General features: G+C 43.8%; 4 protein-coding genes across 4 annotated transcripts; 2 read left to right on the forward strand and 2 right to left on the reverse strand.

Annotated features, from left to right (window-relative positions):
* Nucleotides 1-2999: 2999 nt before the first annotated feature.
* LOC310783826 (phospholipase A2, minor isoenzyme-like) lies at nucleotides 3000-5941 on the reverse strand (the record flags this gene model as incomplete). Its single annotated transcript, XM_083644723.1, has 4 exons — nucleotides 3000-3207; nucleotides 4993-5120; nucleotides 5495-5654; nucleotides 5905-5941. 4 exons carry the CDS (start codon nucleotides 5939-5941, stop codon nucleotides 3077-3079), a joined length of 456 nt encoding a protein of 151 aa, XP_083500849.1. The 3' UTR covers nucleotides 3000-3076.
* A 1329-nt stretch (nucleotides 5942-7270) lies between these two features.
* Nucleotides 7271-9145, forward strand: LOC310783827 (phospholipase A2-like; the record flags this gene model as incomplete). Its single annotated transcript, XM_083644724.1, has 4 exons — nucleotides 7271-7313; nucleotides 7472-7625; nucleotides 8174-8307; nucleotides 9021-9145. 4 exons carry the CDS (start codon nucleotides 7271-7273, stop codon nucleotides 9143-9145), a joined length of 456 nt encoding a protein of 151 aa, XP_083500850.1.
* A 529-nt stretch (nucleotides 9146-9674) lies between these two features.
* LOC310783828 (C-type lectin domain family 10 member A-like) lies at nucleotides 9675-12426 on the reverse strand (the record flags this gene model as incomplete). The annotated part of the gene is made up of 6 exons (XM_083644725.1): nucleotides 9675-9935; nucleotides 10020-10132; nucleotides 11574-11713; nucleotides 11804-11854; nucleotides 12190-12273; nucleotides 12351-12426. The coding sequence occupies 6 exons, from the start codon at nucleotides 12424-12426 to the stop codon at nucleotides 9776-9778; spliced, it is 624 nt and encodes a 207-aa protein (XP_083500851.1). The 3' UTR covers nucleotides 9675-9775.
* Nucleotides 12427-16322: 3896 nt separating this feature from the next.
* Nucleotides 16323-19765, forward strand: cox6a1 (cytochrome c oxidase subunit 6A1). The gene is made up of 3 exons (XM_083644757.1): nucleotides 16323-16445; nucleotides 18722-18867; nucleotides 19319-19765. The coding sequence occupies exons 1-3, from the start codon at nucleotides 16340-16342 to the stop codon at nucleotides 19409-19411; spliced, it is 345 nt and encodes a 114-aa protein (XP_083500883.1). The 5' UTR covers nucleotides 16323-16339; the 3' UTR covers nucleotides 19412-19765.
* Nucleotides 19766-20300: the final 535 nt, after the last annotated feature.

Genomic DNA, 20300 nt, shown 5'->3' on the forward strand with positions numbered 1-20300 from the left:
ATGAGATCCTCTAACCAAGAGGATCATTAAAAGACAATTGAACCAACAACCAGCCGGTTTTGAGACCCCTCGCCTGCCCGTCCAAGCAGACATGGCTACCCTTCGTTGCCATGGCAGCTCCTGCCTTCCGGTGGGATCCCATCCTAAGCCAGGGAAGGCCGTTCTCCCGCAGACGAACAGAGGGAGAGAGAGAGAATGATCAGCCACTCAACTCGGCGAAAGTCAGGCACAGTGACCACAAGTCTCATTCTGCTAATTTTGAGAGTGCTGTGAAGATATAGAGTAACTTAAAATACTCACCTATTGAATTAGAATATGTATTTAATTAGGTTAGGTTTAAACTAGGCTTTCTAGAGAATCCTCCACCTGCTGGTACCTTTTATCAGCAGCTATCTTATTCCCTTCCTTTTCACTTTTCCCCTCCTTTCTTCTCTCAATCGAACAAGGTGTTATGTATAATACTGTGATTTTACTATGCTTATATGGTTTAATAAATCTGATTATATATGAGAGAAGTGGTTTGGGTCTTTTTCCAGAATACAATACTCCAGCGATGCAGAAGTAAAGCGAGAAGGACTTACTGTACACCCTGGTTTATAATGGCTCATATGAATTAAATGAATTATATAGATGAAGCTTTTCTAGTTTAAAGCTATAATCTAAAGCTAGTGGCATCCCTAGGCATTTCCTGAAAGACAGACCATTGTTTCAATGGTGAAAGTATTATTATAAATCATAATTTTTATGTCTATATGGTTCATAATTCATAACGCCATTATTATTGATTAAATTCACTACACCAGCGTTAATAGGGTTGGGCGATATGTTAATTTTCAAACCGGCCTATCAACCGTCAGCCTATCAACCGTCAGCCTATCAACCGTCAGCCTATCAACCGTCAGCCTATCAACCGGCGATTGGAGATATTTTCGCACATAATGTGTGTGCAGCACACCCAGATGCCTCTGACATCCACGGTCTTTAATGTGAAAATCACATTTTACTGAAACATTACAGCTATAATACACTGCCCTCCTGAAACAGACAGACAGGCAGAGAGACAGACAGAGAGACATACAGGCAGGCAGAGAGACAGGCAGACAGAGAGAGAGACAGGCAGACAGAGAGAGACAGGCAGACAGAGAGAGAGACAGGCAGACAGAGAGAGAGACAGACCGGCAGAGAGACAAACATACAGGCAGAGAGACAGACAGACCGGCAGATAAGAGTGGAGCATTCCTCTCAGCGCACAACGTGTCTGACTGTAACAGTCAAATGTTCAGTGGTGCTTTGTGTCAGTCAGACTTTGGCAGGAGTTATTTTAAATCAGAGGACGCATAGCTCGTGTAAACTGACTTATTTTTCTACAGGCCACTAGTTTAAGTTTCAGTCGGACTTTGACAGTAACTTATTTTAAATGCATCACTCCTAAAGATGTCTGCTGTCATGCCGTCGTACTCCCCAGGTGAGCGCTCCTTTCTTCTCCGGTCATATATTCGTCCTATGGCCCAACCCTTATTATATAAAACCTATATATACCTATAAACACTTCTCCTTTATATCAAACCAAATCCATTCCATGTGATCCATCGGTCAATGTAAACCGGTTAAACCTCAGAGAGACGTGGGCACAAAGAGCTGATGTTGTTTGTCAATGTTGTCTTTTCCTACTAAACTGAACTTGACCTGGATCTGTAAATAGAAATGTTTCTACAATGTAATAATGGGACAAAACATGTGATGCATAAGTGCCTGAACAAAGATGAAAGGGCAAATACATTAAATACCGTTATTATTTCTCAGTGTTCTTCAAACCTCTCACCTTGAGTGATATTGTATAATACTGTGTATTTATGATTTGGCCACAGTTCTTACCTAAAGCTCTCTTTTCAAATGAACCACATTGATTGCAGGCGTAATAAATAAAGTGACAGCTGAGAGTTGAAAAGGTGTCTTTGCAGAATGAACCTGACTTGGCCTGGAGCCATGAGTGGAAACATACAGATAGAGTCACGGTGAGATAACGGAGCTGTGAGCTCTGCTGTGCAGGTGGAAGCTTTCCATACCTGAGTCAACAAAGACACAAGGACGCGGACAGACAGGTTGAAAGCTCAACTTGAGCCTATTTTATTTTGAACTGATGTGTTTGAATCAAATAAAAAACAGTTCTTTATTGATGAAATTAAAATCGAAAGCGAGATTTCAGTTGACATCATGTGTGTTGTCTGTGTGATGGGGCTCAGGGGACACGGTGGACTTTGGGGGCTCAGGAGACACGGTGGACTTTGGGGGCTCAGGGGACACGGTGGACTTTGGGGGCTCAGGGGACACGGTGGACTTTGGGGGCTCAGGGGACACGGTGGACTTTGGGGGCTCAGGGGACACGGTGGACTTTGGGGGCTCAGGGGACACGGTGGACTTTGGGGGCTCAGGGGACACGGTGGACTTTGGGGGCTCAGGGGACACGGTGGACTTTGGGGGCTCAGGGGACATGGTGGACTTTGGGGGCTCAGGTGACACAGTGGACTTTGGGGGCTCAGGGGACACAGTGGACTTTGGGGGCTCAGGGGACACAGTGGACTTTGGGGGCTCAGGGGACACGGTGGACTTTGGGGGCTCAGGTGACACGGTGGACTTTGGGGGCTCAGGAGACACAGTGGACTTTGGGGGCTCAGGAGACATGGTGGACTTTGGGGGCTCAGGAGACACAGTGGACTTTGGGGGCTCAGGTGACACAGTGGACTTTGGGGGCTCAGGAGACACAGTGAACTTTGGGGGCTCAGGAGACACGGTGAACTTTGGGGGCTCAGGTGACACGGTGGACTTTGGGGGCTCAGGAGACACAGTGAACTTTGGGGGTTCAGGTGACACAGTGGACTTTGGGGGCTCAGGAGACACAGTGGACTTTGGGGGCTCAGGTGACACAGTGGACTTTGGGGGCTCAGGAGACACAGTGGACTTTGGGGGCTCAGGAGACACAGTGGACTTTGGGGGCTCAGGTGACACAGTGGACTTTGGGGGCTCAGGAGACACAGTGGACTTTGGGGGCTCAGGTGACACAGTGGACTTTGGGGGCTCAGGTGACACAGTGGACTTTGGGGTCCAGGTTCTTGTGGTCAGGGTTGTACGACGCGACGGCCCCAGCGAAGCAGTGGGCGGCTGCACGGTCACACTCACACACAGCAGCCGGGCACTTCTCATTGGCAGCTGCAGAGACAGAGTGGTGAGGATGAAGGAGCTTAGAACATTAGAGCTGCTCAGAGACAGAGTGTGGTGAGGATGAGGGAGCTTAGAACATTAGAGCTTCTCAGAGACAGAGTGTGGTGAGGATGAGGGAGCTTAGAACATTAGAGCTGCTCAGAGACAGAGTGTGGTGAGGATGAGGGTGGTTAGAACAGGAGAGCTGCTCAGAGACAGAGTGGTGAGGATGAAGGAGCTTAGAACATTAGAGCTTCTCAGAGACAGAGTGTGGTGAGGATGAGGGAGCTTAGAACAGGAGAGCTGCTCAGAGACAGAGTGGTGAGGATGAAGGAGCTTAGAACATTAGAGCTTCTCAGAGACAGAGTGTGGTGAGGATGAAGGAGCTTAGAACATTAGAGCTTCTCAGAGACAGAGTGTGGTGAGGATGAGGGAGCTTAGAACAGGAGAGCTGCTCAGAGACAGAGTGTGGTGAGGATGAAGGAGCTTAGAACATTAGAGCTGCTCAGAGACAGTGTGTGGTGAGGATGAAGGAGCTTAGAACATTAGAGCTTTTCAGAGACAGCGTGGTGAGGATGAGGGAGCTTAGAACATTAGAGCTCCTCAGAGACAGTGTGGTGAGGATGAAGGAGCTTAGAACATTATAGCTCCTCAGAGACAGTGTGGTGAGGATGAGGGAGCTTAGAACATTAGAGCTCCTCAGAGACAGTGTGGTGAGGATGAAGGAGCTTAGAACATTAGAGCTGCTCAGAGACAGAGTGTGGTGAGGATGAGGGTGGTTAGAACAGGAGAGCTGCTCAGAGACAGTGTGGTGAGGATGAAGGAGCTTAGAACATTAGAGCTGCTCAGAGACAGAGTGTGGTGAGGATGATGGTGGTTAGAACAGGAGAGCTGCTCAGAGACAGTGGTGAGGATGAGGGAGCTTAGAACAGGAGAGCTGCTTAATAAAAGAGCTTTAAGATGAGGATCAGATAGTGTAACATTCAGGGACTGCTGGTTAATTGTATGTGTTTACATGAAGCCTATACTCTGCCGTTTGCCTGCATTTAGTTTAAATCATGTCAACAGGGTTCCTTGAAAATCCTTGAAAGTTTGTGGATTTGAGAAAAAAATTGCTTGATGGGCCTTCTAGCACTCAATTTCCTGGAAATTTAATAACACCTGAAAATGTAATACAATTTGCACCTAACATGTAAAAACTTGACCAATAATGTAATAGAATGTCCTGACTGATACTGTAATACACTTTGGCCGATAATGTCATACATTTTCAGGTGGATCCTTTTTCTTATGATGTTCATTTTCAATTCAGAGTTCTACATTTTGTGTTTTAAGAATTTATTAGAAGTTATTCAAGTTATTACATTATTGGGTTTTGTTAGATTTTTTGATCAGTTTTAAGTGCAAATTTACATTTTCAGCAATGATTACATTTTCAGGGAATTATTACATTATCATATGCTACAGGCCTTGAAACTGTAGGAGCTTAATGTATCAATATGCTGCAGAGTCTCTGTCCTATAGGTGCTACACCTGATAGTTTTTTTTGTTTTAGTTTTACCATGAAGCATTTCACCAGGCTTCTTGATAAGATCATGAATAATTAAAAAACATTGAAGCCTCTGTCATGTCTAATTCTGACCAATGCTACAACATGCCAATTTTGAGTGCTTGAATGAACCAAATAAGTTCTTCAATGCCGTGTGTGTGTGTGTGTGTGTGTGTGTGTGTGTGTGTGTGTGTGTGTGTGTGTGTGTGTGAGAACTGCATCGAGGTGTCCAGTGACAGTATTACCTGAGCAGGACACTTGTTGATTGGTGCAGGTGTAGTCATACTTCAGGACATAGGGAAGGTCAGCGATGGCCGTGCATCCGGGAGTCGTTCTGGCTTTATAATAGCAGTTATCATGGACCTCACAACACCTGGGAGTGAAGGTTGGTCAGAGTGAAGGGGAGATGGTCAAGATTTCTGAGAGAATCTTACAGGTTTCTCTTGTTCCACCTTCTTGAATATGAATATTTTGTAGTTTCTTTACAGTAAACTGAATTTCTTTGGGTTGTGGACAAAACAAGACATTTGACGATGTCATCTTGGGCTTTGGGAAAAACTGATCGACATTTTTTCACCATTTTCTGACATTTTATAGACTAACAACTAATCGATTAATCGAAAAAATAATCGCCAGATTAATCGACAATGAAAATAACCGTTAGTTGCAGCCCTAAAGATGTTTGAGAAAAATCGACCAAGTCAAGTTTCTTCAGGTTTGAAAATGAATGAGTTAAAGTTTTCCTACGCGTCCATCGCGTCCACGGGGGCTCCTGTCCCTCCGAAGCCACACCAGCAGCCGTAGTCGTAGAGGGCCACAGGGCTGAGCCCGGCCCCGCTGGCACAGTGGATCATGTACCCAAACTGCCACACGGCCTTGGGCAGCAGCGCACCACCGGCCACGCAAGCTAGAAAACGGAGACAATTCATTTTACTTTTTTTGTGCTCCAGAAAGACTCCGCTCCTCCGCTCAGTGAAATCAGATCGCTTCTCAACAATCTTGTTGATCGTTAAAAATAGACATGAGAATGAGGGCGATTTCACAAACTGCACTCGTACAGATGTTTTCATTCACAATCTGCATTATTCAATATTGATACATTATGAAACTAGTAATATAGTAACCAGTAGTATAGTAACTAGTTGTGTCAGTCTTACCGGTGAGAAGCAGCAGCAGAGGAGCTGTGAGATTCATGGCTACAGTCATATTTAGTGCCGACAGGCCTGCTCTTATAGAGGCTGGGGGGGTAGATAAGAAGGGAACAGGGTGGGAGTTATACAAGGCAGGGGGGGGGGGGTTCAGATAAGGATGGTTTATTTTAGATTTAGGGTGGTTTATTTTAGTGTCAGGGAAATAGTTGTACTCCACTTGGAGTTATATGCTCTTAAGAACAGGTGGCTTTGAGAAGAAGCAATCGGAGGCCACCGACGCAATTATATACAATAGTGAATCATTAAATTAGTAAAATATTTAGGATCCAAAAATATCTTAACTTATGGTTAACTGTGTGAGAAAATATTTTTCCCATCGACATATTTCAATAAATGCACAGTGCATTAGTATCAAGCTTAAGGTTTGCTCTAAGAAAAGCTGTGTAGCCTCTGAGTTTCAAACAGCCAGGGCTGGCCTGGGAACTCCACCTGCTCATCGCTCTGCCTGGTGGCCTTTTTCCAGCGGGTCGTGCCAGTTTAAATAAAAGTTTAATTTAAAAATGACTTTCCAAGAACGCAGCTGTGTAAATGACTCACACATGCCGGAGTTCCCACAAATTTCCACTGCTCTTCAGGCAAGTTCAACGTTACAATGTTGCAATGTTAATGCAAACACAAAGGTAAACAGAATATGGTGACATTTGCCAAAAGTAATTAACAAAATACTTCAAAAGGAGTGTATTATGCATGTTGCATAATGTAGCCATGTGTACAGTAGGAGATGAATGGGTGAAGTCCTGGCAATTGTTCAAAGATGGACCGCCTCTAAAGTTCTAAAGGTTTATAAGTCGATCTAACGATGAGCAGATATCGAGATCTTCAAGATGAATCCTTCTAGAATCCTGCTGGTCCTGGCCGTCTGTCTCCCAGCTTGTGAGTACTTAATAACACATTCTTCTTTTCCTGTACTTTTACATCATGTGCTATGTGCTTGTATTTTCTGATAGAGTCCACAGTTTCAGCTCGAGCCCGACGGGAGGGGACCCAGCTAGAGCTGCAACGATTGATCGATTAGTCGATCAACAGACAATTTATCGACAACTATTTTGATAATCGATTAATCGTTTTGAGTACAATTTTAAGAGAAAACGTCTAAATTATCTGATTCCAGCTTCTTAAATGTGAATATTTTCTGGTTTCTTTACTCCTGTATGACAGTAAACTGATATTATCTTTGAGTTGAAGACAAAACAAGACATTTGAGGGGGTCATCTTGGGCTTTGGGAAACACTGATCGTCATTTGCTACCATTCTCTAGTTTCTGCCATTGCTCTTCATTGCAGAGAGATCAGTGTTGTTCACACTATGCACTATGCACACGGTTGTTAAGTCCAACCTGCTCCAGATCCCAGAAGGTCTGAGCCTGGTTGTCTACAGTATTTCCATGATCACATGAAGAACAAGTGGCACTTTGATTTCATAAGAAGGAATGACAGGGATTTTTGAGATGTCAACTGGCTTTGAGGTATATGTAAGTCCTTCTTGCTCTAAACCCTTACTGTATGTTTCCCAGTGCTGGCCTCACCCATGAGCGCCCGCAGCCTGTGGCAGCTGAGAGGCCAGATCCTGTGCGACATGCCCGACAGCTGGCCGGTGGTGGATTATACCGACTACGGCTGCTACTGCGGCAAGGGCGGCTCTGGCACAGCCGTCGATGATCTCGACAGGTAAAGAACTGAGGCCACGGAATGCAAAGAGCTCCCATTCAGATCGGATGTTGATGTTGCCTGTTCTGCATTAGAGCTGCAACGATTAATCGATCAGTCGATCGACAGAAAAATGATCTACAACTATTTTGATAATCGATTCATCGTTTTGAGTAATTTTTTAAGAAAAAAAAGTCAAAATTCTCTGATTCGAGCTTCTTGAATGTGAATATTTTCTGGTTTCTTTACTCCTCTATGACAGTAAACGAAATATCTTTGGGTTGTGGACAAAACAAGACATTAGAGGATGTCATCTTGGGCTTTGGGAAAAACTGATCAACATTTTTTCACCATTTTCTGACATTTTATAGACCAAACAACTAATCGATGAATCGAGAAAATAATAGTCAGATTAATCGATAATGACACGTCTGAGCAGCTTCAATTAATCACTACGGCGTGTTTAGGGAGGACGATACAAACAGACTTAGCTTCATCCAGAAGAAGATTTGATTCAACACTGGGTATTCAGAAGCTGCTGTAATTGCTTGTGTTTTGTCCCACTTCAGATGCTGTCAGACCCATGACCTGTGCTACCATGCAGCGAAGCAGGATAAAGACTGCTGGCCGATCCTTGACAACCCCTACACCTACTCCTACAGCTTCCACTGTGACAAGGCCTCCCACACCACCACCTGTCTGAGTGAGTGTTCAACCACCCCCTATCCACTTCCACAGCTTCCATGTGACATTTAGACCCAATTTACACCTGCTATTAAAGTGCACTCTGTATCCCAATAAGCTATCTGGATTATAAACAATCTGATCTTGTCTTTAATTGCGTTTACACCTGGTATTTTAACCGTCTTCTCGTTATCCTCGTTGAGATCAGATCTCACATATAGCTGTCAGACGTGAAAGAGAAATTGATATGCTAAGAGGAGATGTGTTCAATGCTGCCCAAAGCAGACCTGAAAAATACATAGCCTACTGTATGTGCATGTTAAAATGTAACAATATATATATAAAATTGAGTATGTGGATTTTGTTTCAAGTTCTGTGTTCGGCCACAGCTATGCCGTTTTATGTGCGATGGGGCTGAAACCTTCAGGGTGTGTAAAGGGCACCCGTGCGGGTGACCTGACGGAGCTGGATTCTTTAATTAGGCTAATTAGTTAATGATGTGATGTCATCAGTGATGATGTCAAGAGTGATGTCATAAGGGGGCGCACACACACACACACACACAAAAAAAGGAGGCATTGTGATAAGACTGATCTACCTCCCTCTGCTCTCCTCTCCCTCCCTCTGCTCTCTCCTCTCCCTCCCTCTGCTCTCTCCTCTCCATCCCTCTGCTCTCTCCTCTCCCTCCCTCTGCTCTCTCCTCTCCATCCCTCTGCTCTCTCTGTCCTTCAGGTACCAACAACAAATGCCAGATGTTCACCTGTGAGTGTGACAGGAAAGCTGCCCTGTGCTTCTCCAAGGCGGGCTACATCAAGGAGCATGACCATTACCCCCAGAACCTCTGCCACCAAAGCTAGACGACAGGAACACGCAACCCGGACAAACACGCACTGGACCACGCCGTTAACACAAAACGAGCCTTTCTCTTAAAATCTACAAAATATAACACGTGATCGTGTTCATGATTCTGCATTATGATTGCTTTATTATCCATGAAATCGTGTTAATCACAGATGAGGATGCTGCTTTCAGCCAATGTATGATGTACGAATAAACTTTTGTGATGATTACTAAAAACCATCTTTGATTGTCATATCTGTCTCAACAACATTAGGCCTGGCCTATCAGAGAATAGGTATTATCATTGTTGTCTCTTTGAGAGATTCTTACAAGTCAAGTTTCTTAAAGGAGAACTTCAGCAAAAAACAATGCAGATTTTATTTTGCACATGATCTCACACACATCCCAAAACTGCAAACCGTTTTGCAGACATTCATTTAGATTGACAGCTATTTCACATCCCACATGCTATGCAAAGGACGGAAGTTAATTAAAGATGTAGAATTTTCTTTTTATGATACATTAATATATAATATTTTGATGGCAATCTGTGCAAATTTCTGCCCACTAGGGACACTAGTGTAACACTTTTAAAATGGGTGCTCAAGGGTTTGAAAGTCAACCAAATATAACGCATGTTATTGTATTCATGATGGGTGGGTGGCTTCACAGATGAACCGGTACTGCAGGTTACAGTCCGCGTCGTTCCAAAGCCTGCGTTGGCGTCTGTCCGTGGCGTGAATCTCTCCACAGTCCTCTCCGTTCTCCACGTAGTCCCAGTTATCAGGCTGACCAGGCTCCCAGAAGCTGGACACACACAAGGGGGGAGAGCAGCGGTTACGTTACACTCGGTGAAGTCTCGTGCCTTCACCCATAACTGCAGTGTCTTACGTGGGAGTCGATGCATAGTCGGTCCCGTCCACCCAGCTCCACTGTCCTTCGGGTCGTCGCTCCACGAGTCCAATCCAGAAGGCCACTCTTGGACTAATTTCTGAGATGTAGTCCTATAAATTGGGGGAAAACAACTTTGGCAACAATCTCTGTTATTTTTTTACCATGGCGCCCACTAGCAGAGCCGTGGTCATAAGGAGGCGTTTTAGGGTGAGTCAGTCACTCAGTCACTCATGGAGACTTACTGACGAACACTTACTGAGGTGTCCTCATTTGATACAAATTCCTGAGAGTTGGTAAATCACAGAGACATCAAATTTTGCCAAATGACAGATATTGTTAGATTATTATTATTATTAGATATTGTGAGGTTAGAATTTCAGACTTTGCAGGCCATACATTCCACACTGTACATCCCTTTTGTATAGGATTTTCACTAAACTTTTCTCCACATGTTCAGCTGACCTCTACACACTTTGGAAATTCTGAAAAACACATTTTCGACATGTCCTACACTGAACCCAAAGAGGATACTGGAGCACACGATTGACTGGAAAAGGTTTAATAGGTGCAAACGCGCATACCGGTAGGCGGAGTTTGACTTTTAGCTCTGGGGGGGCCACTTCTGCAGGAGACACACATTTGACAAACAATGTGGCCATTTACATTTGAAATTTTGCCCGTTTGAAGCCAGATTTAGAGGAATATCTCATTTTAAGGCTGGCATCATCATGGTCTCTCTCTAATTATTGTTTAATAAGTATGAGTGGAAATATAAGAAATATTAGAATATGAGTAGAATTACAGAACATTAATACTCATTATTGTATGTTTAGTAATGTAATGTATATTATATATAGTGCTTCACTGTTCACTGTTAATTCTGACCGTGCTCAAAGACACTTTACAAATACAGGATAAAACAACTTTAACAAAGAGAGAAAATATGAAAATAGATGTGCGAGAGAGAGGGGGAGAGAGAAATATTATAGGTCAAAAGCAACAGTGAAAAGGGCTTTTTTGGAAAGATGACATAATGAGTTTTTGGCCTGTCAGATGTGACTGGGGAGGCCATTCCAGAGGGAGGGGGCGGCTGCAGCAAGGCCCTGTCAGAGGCCCCCCTGTCACAGCTTTAGCAAAGAGATACCTGTGATTCTTGTCAAAGTGGATATAAATTGTATGATCATATTCACCCAGACAGTGAGATGGAGATTTACAATGGTGAGCAATTTTTATTTTTATTTTTTTTACGACATTAACTCTGCCCATGCAAACGCAATAACTAACGTTCCGACGCACACAGCGTCTTTGTCAGTGTGTGTATACTGTCCTGTTCTGGGAGCACTGACCTCCCTCTGTGGAGGGGCTGAAGCGCAAGAGACTCCTTCTACACTGTAGGCTATTTATTCAGGTTTGGTCTTTTTCATCACTGCATGCTTCACATTCATATTTTTGCACACATTTACATCCCAGTGCAAGTGCAGCCATCGAGTAGCTGCACTGAAGCTCTTCTAATATGGGACCGGCTCCAGTTGAACTCAATTATGTTCTTACCAGTTCCTCTGCATTATTCACCACCAGCAGGTGTCCCCCACTTCTTTTACATTGCTCCTCTGCTTTGCTCCAGGTAAGACTTGCTTTGGAGATCAGGTAGCAGCTGGTCAGAAAAATCACCCATCCTTCCTCACACGCTCCTGGATTCATAAGGGATGGGTCAGATGAAAAAATAACTCAAAAAAGAAAAAAGATTTTTGATTGATCTGAAAGAAGTGACCCGTCATTACCTTTAACTGGAGTGATCTCCTCTAAATAGACCGGCTCCACGTGGGTTCTGCCTGTTGGTCGAGGAGCGACAAGGCCACAAGAAAAGAGTTATAGAAAGAGCAGCAATGTTGAGGCTGCAGAACTTCTCTTCGTTTGAGAATGTATTCAAGTTTTGCTATTCGTCAGAAGCATCCGAAACACATTTGCTTACCTGAAGTATAACCATGCAGCATTACTGAGGTTTTGATCGTCTCAAGGTGCATCTTGACGTTAGCCATGTCTTGGGTTAACGTGGAGACTTTGAGAGAAGAACATTGATGAACAGTAAGTAAGACCAGTGAGACCAGTGGGTATCAGTCGTGTTCATCTGCCAGCGTCACTGGAAAGTAACCAGTTCGAGACGTACATTTGATCCCAGTTACCAGCAACAGAATGAACAGCAGCAGCACCAGGATGGCATAGAGGACATAAACCACTCCGCTCCTCACACCTATAGGGGAAATTCACAGAAAGAGTTACAGAAGGTGACAGCTGATCCAAACATCATGCCTTTGCTGCAGATCTGACCTCTCTGTAGAGTGGTTCTTCTCTGCTGTCCAACGCTGTTCGAGGGTCCAAACTCATGATACTCAGGGAACTCCATTACTGACAGAGATCAGTTCAGACCAGTTTGGACCATTTAATGCAATAAATGCAACTCCACAATCTATTATTCCGCCCTGCTGTAATGCTGTCACTTCCAATCTGAAAAATAAATCCATACTCATTTTGTGATATTAATGTAAAAGTGCAAAGGTAGTAAATGTTCCTTGTTGGTTTAAAGGCCCAACATGTTAAATATTAACGGCTCAATAAATAGAGGCGACTTCTGTCATGTACAGTATATTAAACAAACATCACATATGTGACACACGGTCTGGTCATAGGAAGAACAAGTACGGCAACCGTGAAATCGTACAAATCAAGATACAATGTTGCTTTTTGCTATTTTCTTTTCTCTTTTTCACATGATGTACGTTTAGATGTTGCAGAACACACTCAATATAACAAGAGTTTTACAATCACTAAATACTTATAATTTGTTAGTAAACTAAGCTTGTTCAGGGCGAACCAAGCTTGTTCACCAACTTCAGAGCAATCTTTCGGATGTTGCTTTTAGGAATACGAACATTCAAATAATCAACTATTTTAAGATTTCAATGTATGACACATCATTTGAAAGATTACAATCTGCACTTTGATCAGCTGAAAAAATAAATGCCTTGGCCTAGGCTACTTGTTACCCAAAACACCAGTCGCATAATACTTTTTGAGCAAATTCGGTTGACAAATTCCAAGTTATTTTGACCAAATTTTGACCTAATATGAAATTATGTTATTGTGATATCTTCTACTCAGTCTAGTATGCTGATTGTTTTGTGTGTCCTTTGCGTGTAGAACTCATCCACAGTTAAAACATGCAACCTTCTATACAGTTTAATGAAATGCTACATAATTTATGTTGAGAATATTGCAAAGACATTTTAAAAATAATGACACATCAACAAAATAAACATATATCACTTACCTCCCTTCTTTCAACCAAACTATTTCTGAACTTCTTCTCTGGTGTCTGATCATGAGATCACACAAAGTCCTCCCATTTAAAGGGGAATACTACAGAATTTTGGTTTTGGGACATGTTAGCCAAGTAAGTCCAGGAGTATTTCAATCATTAAAGGGAGGGTAGTAGGTAAGAAGTTTGTTATAAATGATGAGGTGGTGCCTACAGTGTTAGAGAAACCAGTCAAGAGTTTGGGAAGATGGTATGATGCAAGTCTGAGTGATAAGGGACAGTTTGAGGAGGTGAGGCAGGAAATGATTCAAGGTATTTCAAGTATAGACAAGTCAGGGCTCCCAGGAAAGTTAAAGTTGTGGTGTTTGCAGTTTGGATTGTTGCCTCGGTTGATGTGGCCACTGACAGTGTATGAGGTTCCCCTTTCAAAGGTAGAAAAGCTAGAAAGGATGATTAACTCATTCATTAGAAAATGGCTCGGAGTCCCACGCTACCTAAGCAGTGTAGCCTTATATGGGAAAGGCATATTGGAATTGCCATTATCTAGCCTGACAGAGGAGTTCAAGTGTGCTAAGGTTAGACTGGAAATGACTCTGACTCAGTCAAAGGATCCAGTGGTTAGGAGTGTAGCGCCCACAGTTAAAACAGGGAGGAAGTGGAACCCAAAGGAGGCAGTACAGCAAGCACAGTCAGCTCTTAGACACAGGGATATCATAGGTCAGGTGCAGCATGGGCGTGGAGGCTTAGGGTTGTGCATAGGGAAACCTGTGTGGAACAAGGCATCAGTAATGGAAAAGAGGAAGATGGTAGTTGAAGAAGTACATAGGCAAGAGGAGGCAATAAGATGTACTAAGGCAGTGTCGCAGGCAAAGCAAGGACAGTGGGTGAACTGGGAGAGTGTAGACAAGAGAAAGTTGAAGTGGAGAGAGTTGTGGAGCATGGAGGCCAGCAGAATTAGATTTATTCTGGGGGCTACTTATGATGTGCTGCCATCTCCCCAGAACTTAAATCAGTGGTTGGGCGAGGATGGTGCCTGCCCGTTGTGTTCTAGTGTATGTACACTGAGGCATATACTGTCAGGGTGTAAGGTCAGTCTCTCCCAGGGGCGATACACCTGGCGTCACAACCAGGTGTTGAAATGTTTGGCAGCTGCAGTTGAGGAAAAGCGGCTAGAAGTAAATTCTCAAGTTGCTAGCAAAGAGACTAGTCAGATCAAGTTTGTACGTGAGGGAGAAAAGATTAGACCAATTAAGGTCAGGCACAAGTTAGGGCAGCTAAGTGTAGGTGGAGCCTGGGAAATGAGGGTTGACTTGAATGAACAGCTAGTCATCCCAGCATATATACCGTAGTTAGCACCCGGCTACGTCCGGACTTGTTACTGTGGTCTGAGGTAGAGAAGAGAGTTTATTTTATCGAACTCACAGTCCCGTGGGAAGATCGAGTTGAGGAGGCTTATGAGCGCAAGAAAGCTAGGTATGCTGAAATGGCAGCAGAGGCAGAGCAGCGAGGTTGGAGGGCTCGAGTGCGGCCTGTAGAGGTGGGCTGCCATGGTTTTGTGGCAAAGTCCGTTATTGCCTTACTAACTGAGTTGGGCATTCGGGGACGGAGCCTGAAACTTGCGGTTAGCAACATGTCTCAGGCAGCAGAACGAGCAAGTGAATGGCTGTGGATAAGGAGGAAACATGCTAGCTGGGGAGCTCGCTAAGGTCAGATTGATTGTTTGTTGTTGGTCATGATTAACGGTCCGCATCAACAGGGCTGAATCATTGACAGTGGTGGTGTAGTCAGGAATGTCATGCCGAACCGACCTGGATAGCTATAGGCTTAGATAGTGAGGTAATATGCAGTTGTGCGGTGGTAGCATGGAGGGGGGTGTTTCCAGGACGCTGGATTACACCGTTAAGCCTTCTTGAGGTGTCGTGGGCCTAACTTAACGAAACGTCGGTGAAGGAAGGTGCCCACTTGAAAACCCCAATGACATGCTTCATACTGCTGTTGGCTAGGGTAGGTAACTGGTGATTTGTGTCTTGTTTATTAGTTTGTTAGCCTGTTAGCTTGTTTTATTCTGGATTGGGCTTCTAAATGTGTTTTTTCCTCGGATTTTGGCACAAGGGATAGTAACATCTTGTCCTGCGTATTAATTAATACTTATGCCTATAGAATAAAGAATCTGACATTAATAATCCTTTTCTACTCTCTCCCATACCCAGAAACAGGAGGGAAGTGTTAGTCCCACTCTCTAATGTATGGATTTATCTTAATAAAGGTTTACTTGGTAAAGATGGAATCCAGGATTATTTAATGTAAAAGTTCCAACACAAAATCACACAAAAACAGTTTCCTGTTTATTGTGAATGAGCCAGATTAGTCTTTTTCTCTGGAGGCTCTAGGTCTGAGAAAGTTGTTCATAGTCATAAATACTAATTTGACTGCCCTAGGCCTAGGGTAAACTACACCCAACAGTATCAGCAATATTACCCTAAAAAGGTGGAAACTTCACACTGTGTGAGATAAAGATGAAAGAAGATTGAAGAAGATTTACCGTATTAACCACTACACTGGATGTGATGTAGCTGTCCACGACACCACTGCTTGTAAATGACAGACCTGGGTTCGATACCAGCCTCGCCTGTGCCGTTACAATATGCTGAAATTTCTTTGCATCACTCTTTTTTTTACTATTGCTATTATTATGAATGATACTATGACAGCAATATTTTATATTATTATAATATAAAATAATATAATATAATATATATATTATTTAATTTCTGAATACCACAACTGGTAGACTACTTAACACTTTGCATTCTTTCACTAATGTTGCCTTGTGATTTTTTTTTTACTGTGCATTTTGGGTGAAATGATTGAACTGGAGTTTCCGCCAAGCTTTTATTCAGTCACGCCGCTAGGTGGCGACATCACCCCAAAATGTATCCCCCCAACATGACAATTCTTCCGGTCTGCGCTTCCGGTCTCGGCGTCAGGCAGCAGAAGGAAAATGGCGGCTTTCGGACGGATCTCGCAAGCGCTGCTGCGGGCTTCTTTGACCCAGACGAGGCGTCAGCTGTCTGCTGCTGCCGCCCATGGCCATGGGGAGCAGGCAGGTAATGCTGACATGTTATTATAAGTCACTATTTATAAATCGTTAAATTTTGATTTTTCACCACTGTTTGGATTTGTCAGTGACCTTGTTGAGCTGGCTAGCATTAACGTTAGCTTGCCGCCGGCCGGCTACATCCTTGAGAGGGCAGCTAGCTAGCTAGCTACAGTAGCGCTGACCAAAACATTAGCTTTCTGTTCTTTATTAGCAAGGGTACCCTTAGTTCCAGAATACAACTCAAATTCATAATTAAGACAATGCTGTTTATACGGTTAACGGTTTATTTCTTCATGGACTGTTTTGTTACTCACCTGGCCTAAATAGTGCAGCCACATCATGAACAACATTGCTTGAAAGCTAACCGTTAGCTTTCAAGCAATGACGTTAAACGCCAGAGCATTAGAAACCTAAGTTATATTATGTGCTGTAATGTTTATGTGCAGTCGTTCTCCAATTACCAGGTTGATGTCGCCTTGGCTATCGGTAGCTAAATGTAAACTAAACTGCTAACTTACAACATGGCTTGGGACCAGACACCAGAGGTCGTTAGGGTCTTGTGGTATATTCGGCATACAGTCGAGATCAGCGCTTTCCACCCATGTGCCATAAGGTTTTCATTCTAACCAAAGAGCAGAACAGCTGCTCCCTCTGGCTGAATGTTAATCTAATAGTCCTGCAGACTCTTCTTGGCCCTCCATTTCACATAACTAGACATTTAGATTGAACCAGTTGGCAGTTTTAAATAAAATTGTTTACTTTTATAAGAATTGGCATGTAGCCAAACTAGCCATGCAAGGTATTTTCCCCCTCCCTCTTTTTTGCAGCCATACAATTTTTGCTTGAACTTGTCCATCTAGATTTCGTATAGAATAGCTGATAGCACTCTGTTTCAACTATGGTAGTTGTCCCAACCCCTCTTGTGTCTGACTGTGTGCTCTGTTAACGGTCTACTGTTGTCTTGAAGCCTGCCATGTCTTCTCTGTCTGGCTCCATACAGTGTTGCCAGATAGATGAGTTTCCAGCCCAAAGGCTGTTCAAGATCCATCAAAACGCACACACAACCACCCAAGCAAATGCAGGTCTAAGGGTTGTGCCTTGTTCTGTAAGCCCGTCCAAGCTAGCTTTCCCCCCTGCACAACCCAAACCAACCCAAATCTGGCAACACTGGCTCCATAGCAGTTGTGCAAATAATTCCACACACACACACAAAAGCCTGAAGACACTTACTTTGAACTTTGACCTGGTATTATCACAGTGTTTCCCCAGACTGCATGACAGCTGACCTTTGCCATTTAAAAACCAAACCTCATCTGACTCACACTGCCGCAGGGTTTTCCATAAGCACCAGCTGCCAGCTAAATGGCCGGACATTAAATATTTCCAGTCGGCTACTTCCTTACTGTCACAATAACCAATATTGCAACACCGTGCTACAGACAAGCCAACCGCGGTGGATGGCAAGCAACCGCCACAACCATGCTGAGTTGTTGTGTGTAATTCAGAGGTGTTGCTTCGTGAGAAGGCCTGTAGTTTCCCGAATCCCGACTGGGCGGAGTTTTAACCTTCAGGCCAATCACCATGCTTAAACATGGCAAAAGGTGTTGAATCACATCACAGCACATACACAGCCCCCCCCCCCCCCCCCCCGCTGCAAGTGGAGAGTGCCGTTATTGATATGCAAATTGGCTGTGACATCAGTCTTGGTTTGGCTGGAAATGTACTCCCACTTAAGTTATGGTCAAGAAAGAATGAGTACATTTTGGGTTATATCAGCTCTTCTAACCAGGCCAAGTTTATTTACTGTGCAGCTGATAAATAAGTAGTATTCAACTCCAAAAGTCAGAAAGTGTAGCTACTTTTACAGTACTTTGCTAGCTAAGCTTAAGTCATGATTATTTATTTTCTAATTGCAGTGTATGCTTAAACTAACTCATTTTGTGTGTGGTTAATTTAGCCAAACGTTTAATTACCTAATCAGTGAATGCAGCCAGCCAGCCACTTAATGATAATAAGCAGTTAGTGATGATGACTACAACAAACCCATTATGGTTGGTTACACAACAGCCAGAATATGCTGTCCTTCTTCAGTGCTCGTTACTACCACCATCTTCTTATGGCTACTGATTGGAGTTATCCTAAATATACTGCTTGCTTAGTCTGACATATCCCAAGAGTTGCCCTTTGTTACAGCTGATCTCCAAGGAACAATTTAACTCACCAAACCGTGTTGAACTGATCATCATTGTTCTCTCTGTGTGTGTCTCTCTTTCTCTCTCTCAGCAAAGACATGGAAGATTCTCACCTTTGTGGTCGCTCTGCCCGGTGTTGCAGTCTGCATGTTGAACATGTACCTGAAAGAGCAGGCGAAAGACCACCACGCACGGCCAGAGTTTGTCCCTTACAGCCACCTCCGCATCCGCAGCAAGGTCTGGCACGCATGCGCGCACACACACACACACACACACACACACACACACACACACACACACACACACACACACACACACACACACAAACAAACAAACAAACAAACAAACACACACACCTCTGCAGCAAAGTCTGATACCACGTCTGCCATTTACACTTCAACCTGTACATCACTGCCTTTTTTACAGCATTGCTAAGATGAATGGGATGTGTTGGCTTTAAAGATACAGCCTCTATTTAATTATCTTATATTCACATATATTCTTGAGGATCTTGGCCTAGAGATAGAGTATCATTCCAGTGGTTCACTACATCTTTCAGGCCTAATCTCCTGTCAAAGCCAGGATTTGTGACACAGGGCTCCATACCATCATTACAGATCGGACCTTTTGAATGAGAATATATATTATGACTTAAGATGATTGTGTTTTTGCTTCCTGTCTTTTACAGCGTTTCCCCTGGGGAGACGGCAACCATAGCCTCTTCCACAACGCACATCTCAATGCCCTTCCTGATGGCTATGAGGGACATGATGACGAGTAAGCCCTCCCTCCACACCTCATCACTGGCACAGGGACCGAACAGTAACACCTCCCTCCAGACCTCATCACTGGCACAGGGACCGAAGAGCAACACCTCCCTCCACACCTCATCACTGGCACAGGGACCGAACAGTAACACCTCCCTCCAGACCTCATCACTGGCACAGGGACCGAACAGTAACACCTCCCTCCAGACCTCATCACTGGCACAGGGACCGAAGAGCAACACCTCCCTCCACACCTCATCACTGGCACAGGGACCGAACAGTAACACCTCCCTCCACACCTCATCACTGGCACAGGGACCGAACAGTAACACCTCCCTCCAGACCTCATCACTGGCACAGGGACCGAACAGTAACACCTCCCTCCAGACCTCATCACTGGCACAGGGACCAGTCCTTCCTCATTGTTTGTTACTGGACCACACTCCCTTAACACAGTTTACTCTTATTCATTTCCATATATGTTTACCTCTGTGCTGACCACACAGGGCACCCACACCCTGTGCTGACCACACAGGGCACCCAAACCATGTGCTGACCACACAGGGCACCCAAACCCATAGTTACATCTCTCTGGACCATTAAACAAAATGTCTGCTTAAACTTATGTAACATAAATAAAATATCTATTATGACCTCAATTTGTATTTCATTTCTGTTATTTCTGTGTGTTGAAGTAGACATTGTGTAGTGTATGCTTTGCTTGTGTGATAAGGTAAGCATGTATACCGTAGTTCAGGAATTATGGTGACTTAGTTAGTTTATCTTTTTTACTTGATTCATTTTTGGTTTTGGTGAAGCAGAATGTATCCAGATATCTATATTGTAGCCAATTGGGGTTAAAAGAAATGCAGTAGTACACATTCCTGGGTGACCTTAGGATGC

The sequence above is a fragment of the Poromitra crassiceps genome (assembly GCF_964638095.1).
Source record: "Poromitra crassiceps genome assembly, chromosome: 10".
Lineage (NCBI taxonomy): Eukaryota > Metazoa > Chordata > Actinopteri > Beryciformes > Melamphaidae > Poromitra > Poromitra crassiceps.

Bases quoted from the DNA above. Each gene is read 5' to 3' on its own strand.
- cox6a1 (XM_083644757.1), top strand. From the start codon at position 16,340: ATGGCGGCTTTCGGACGGATCTCGCAAGCGCTGCTGCGGGCTTCTTTG. The intron at 16,446-18,721 runs GTAATGCTGACA...TCTCTCTCTCAG, and splicing joins TGGCCATGGGGAGCAGGCAG to CAAAGACATGGAAGATTCTC. The intron at 18,868-19,318 runs GTCTGGCACGCA...TGTCTTTTACAG, and splicing joins ACCTCCGCATCCGCAGCAAG to CGTTTCCCCTGGGGAGACGG.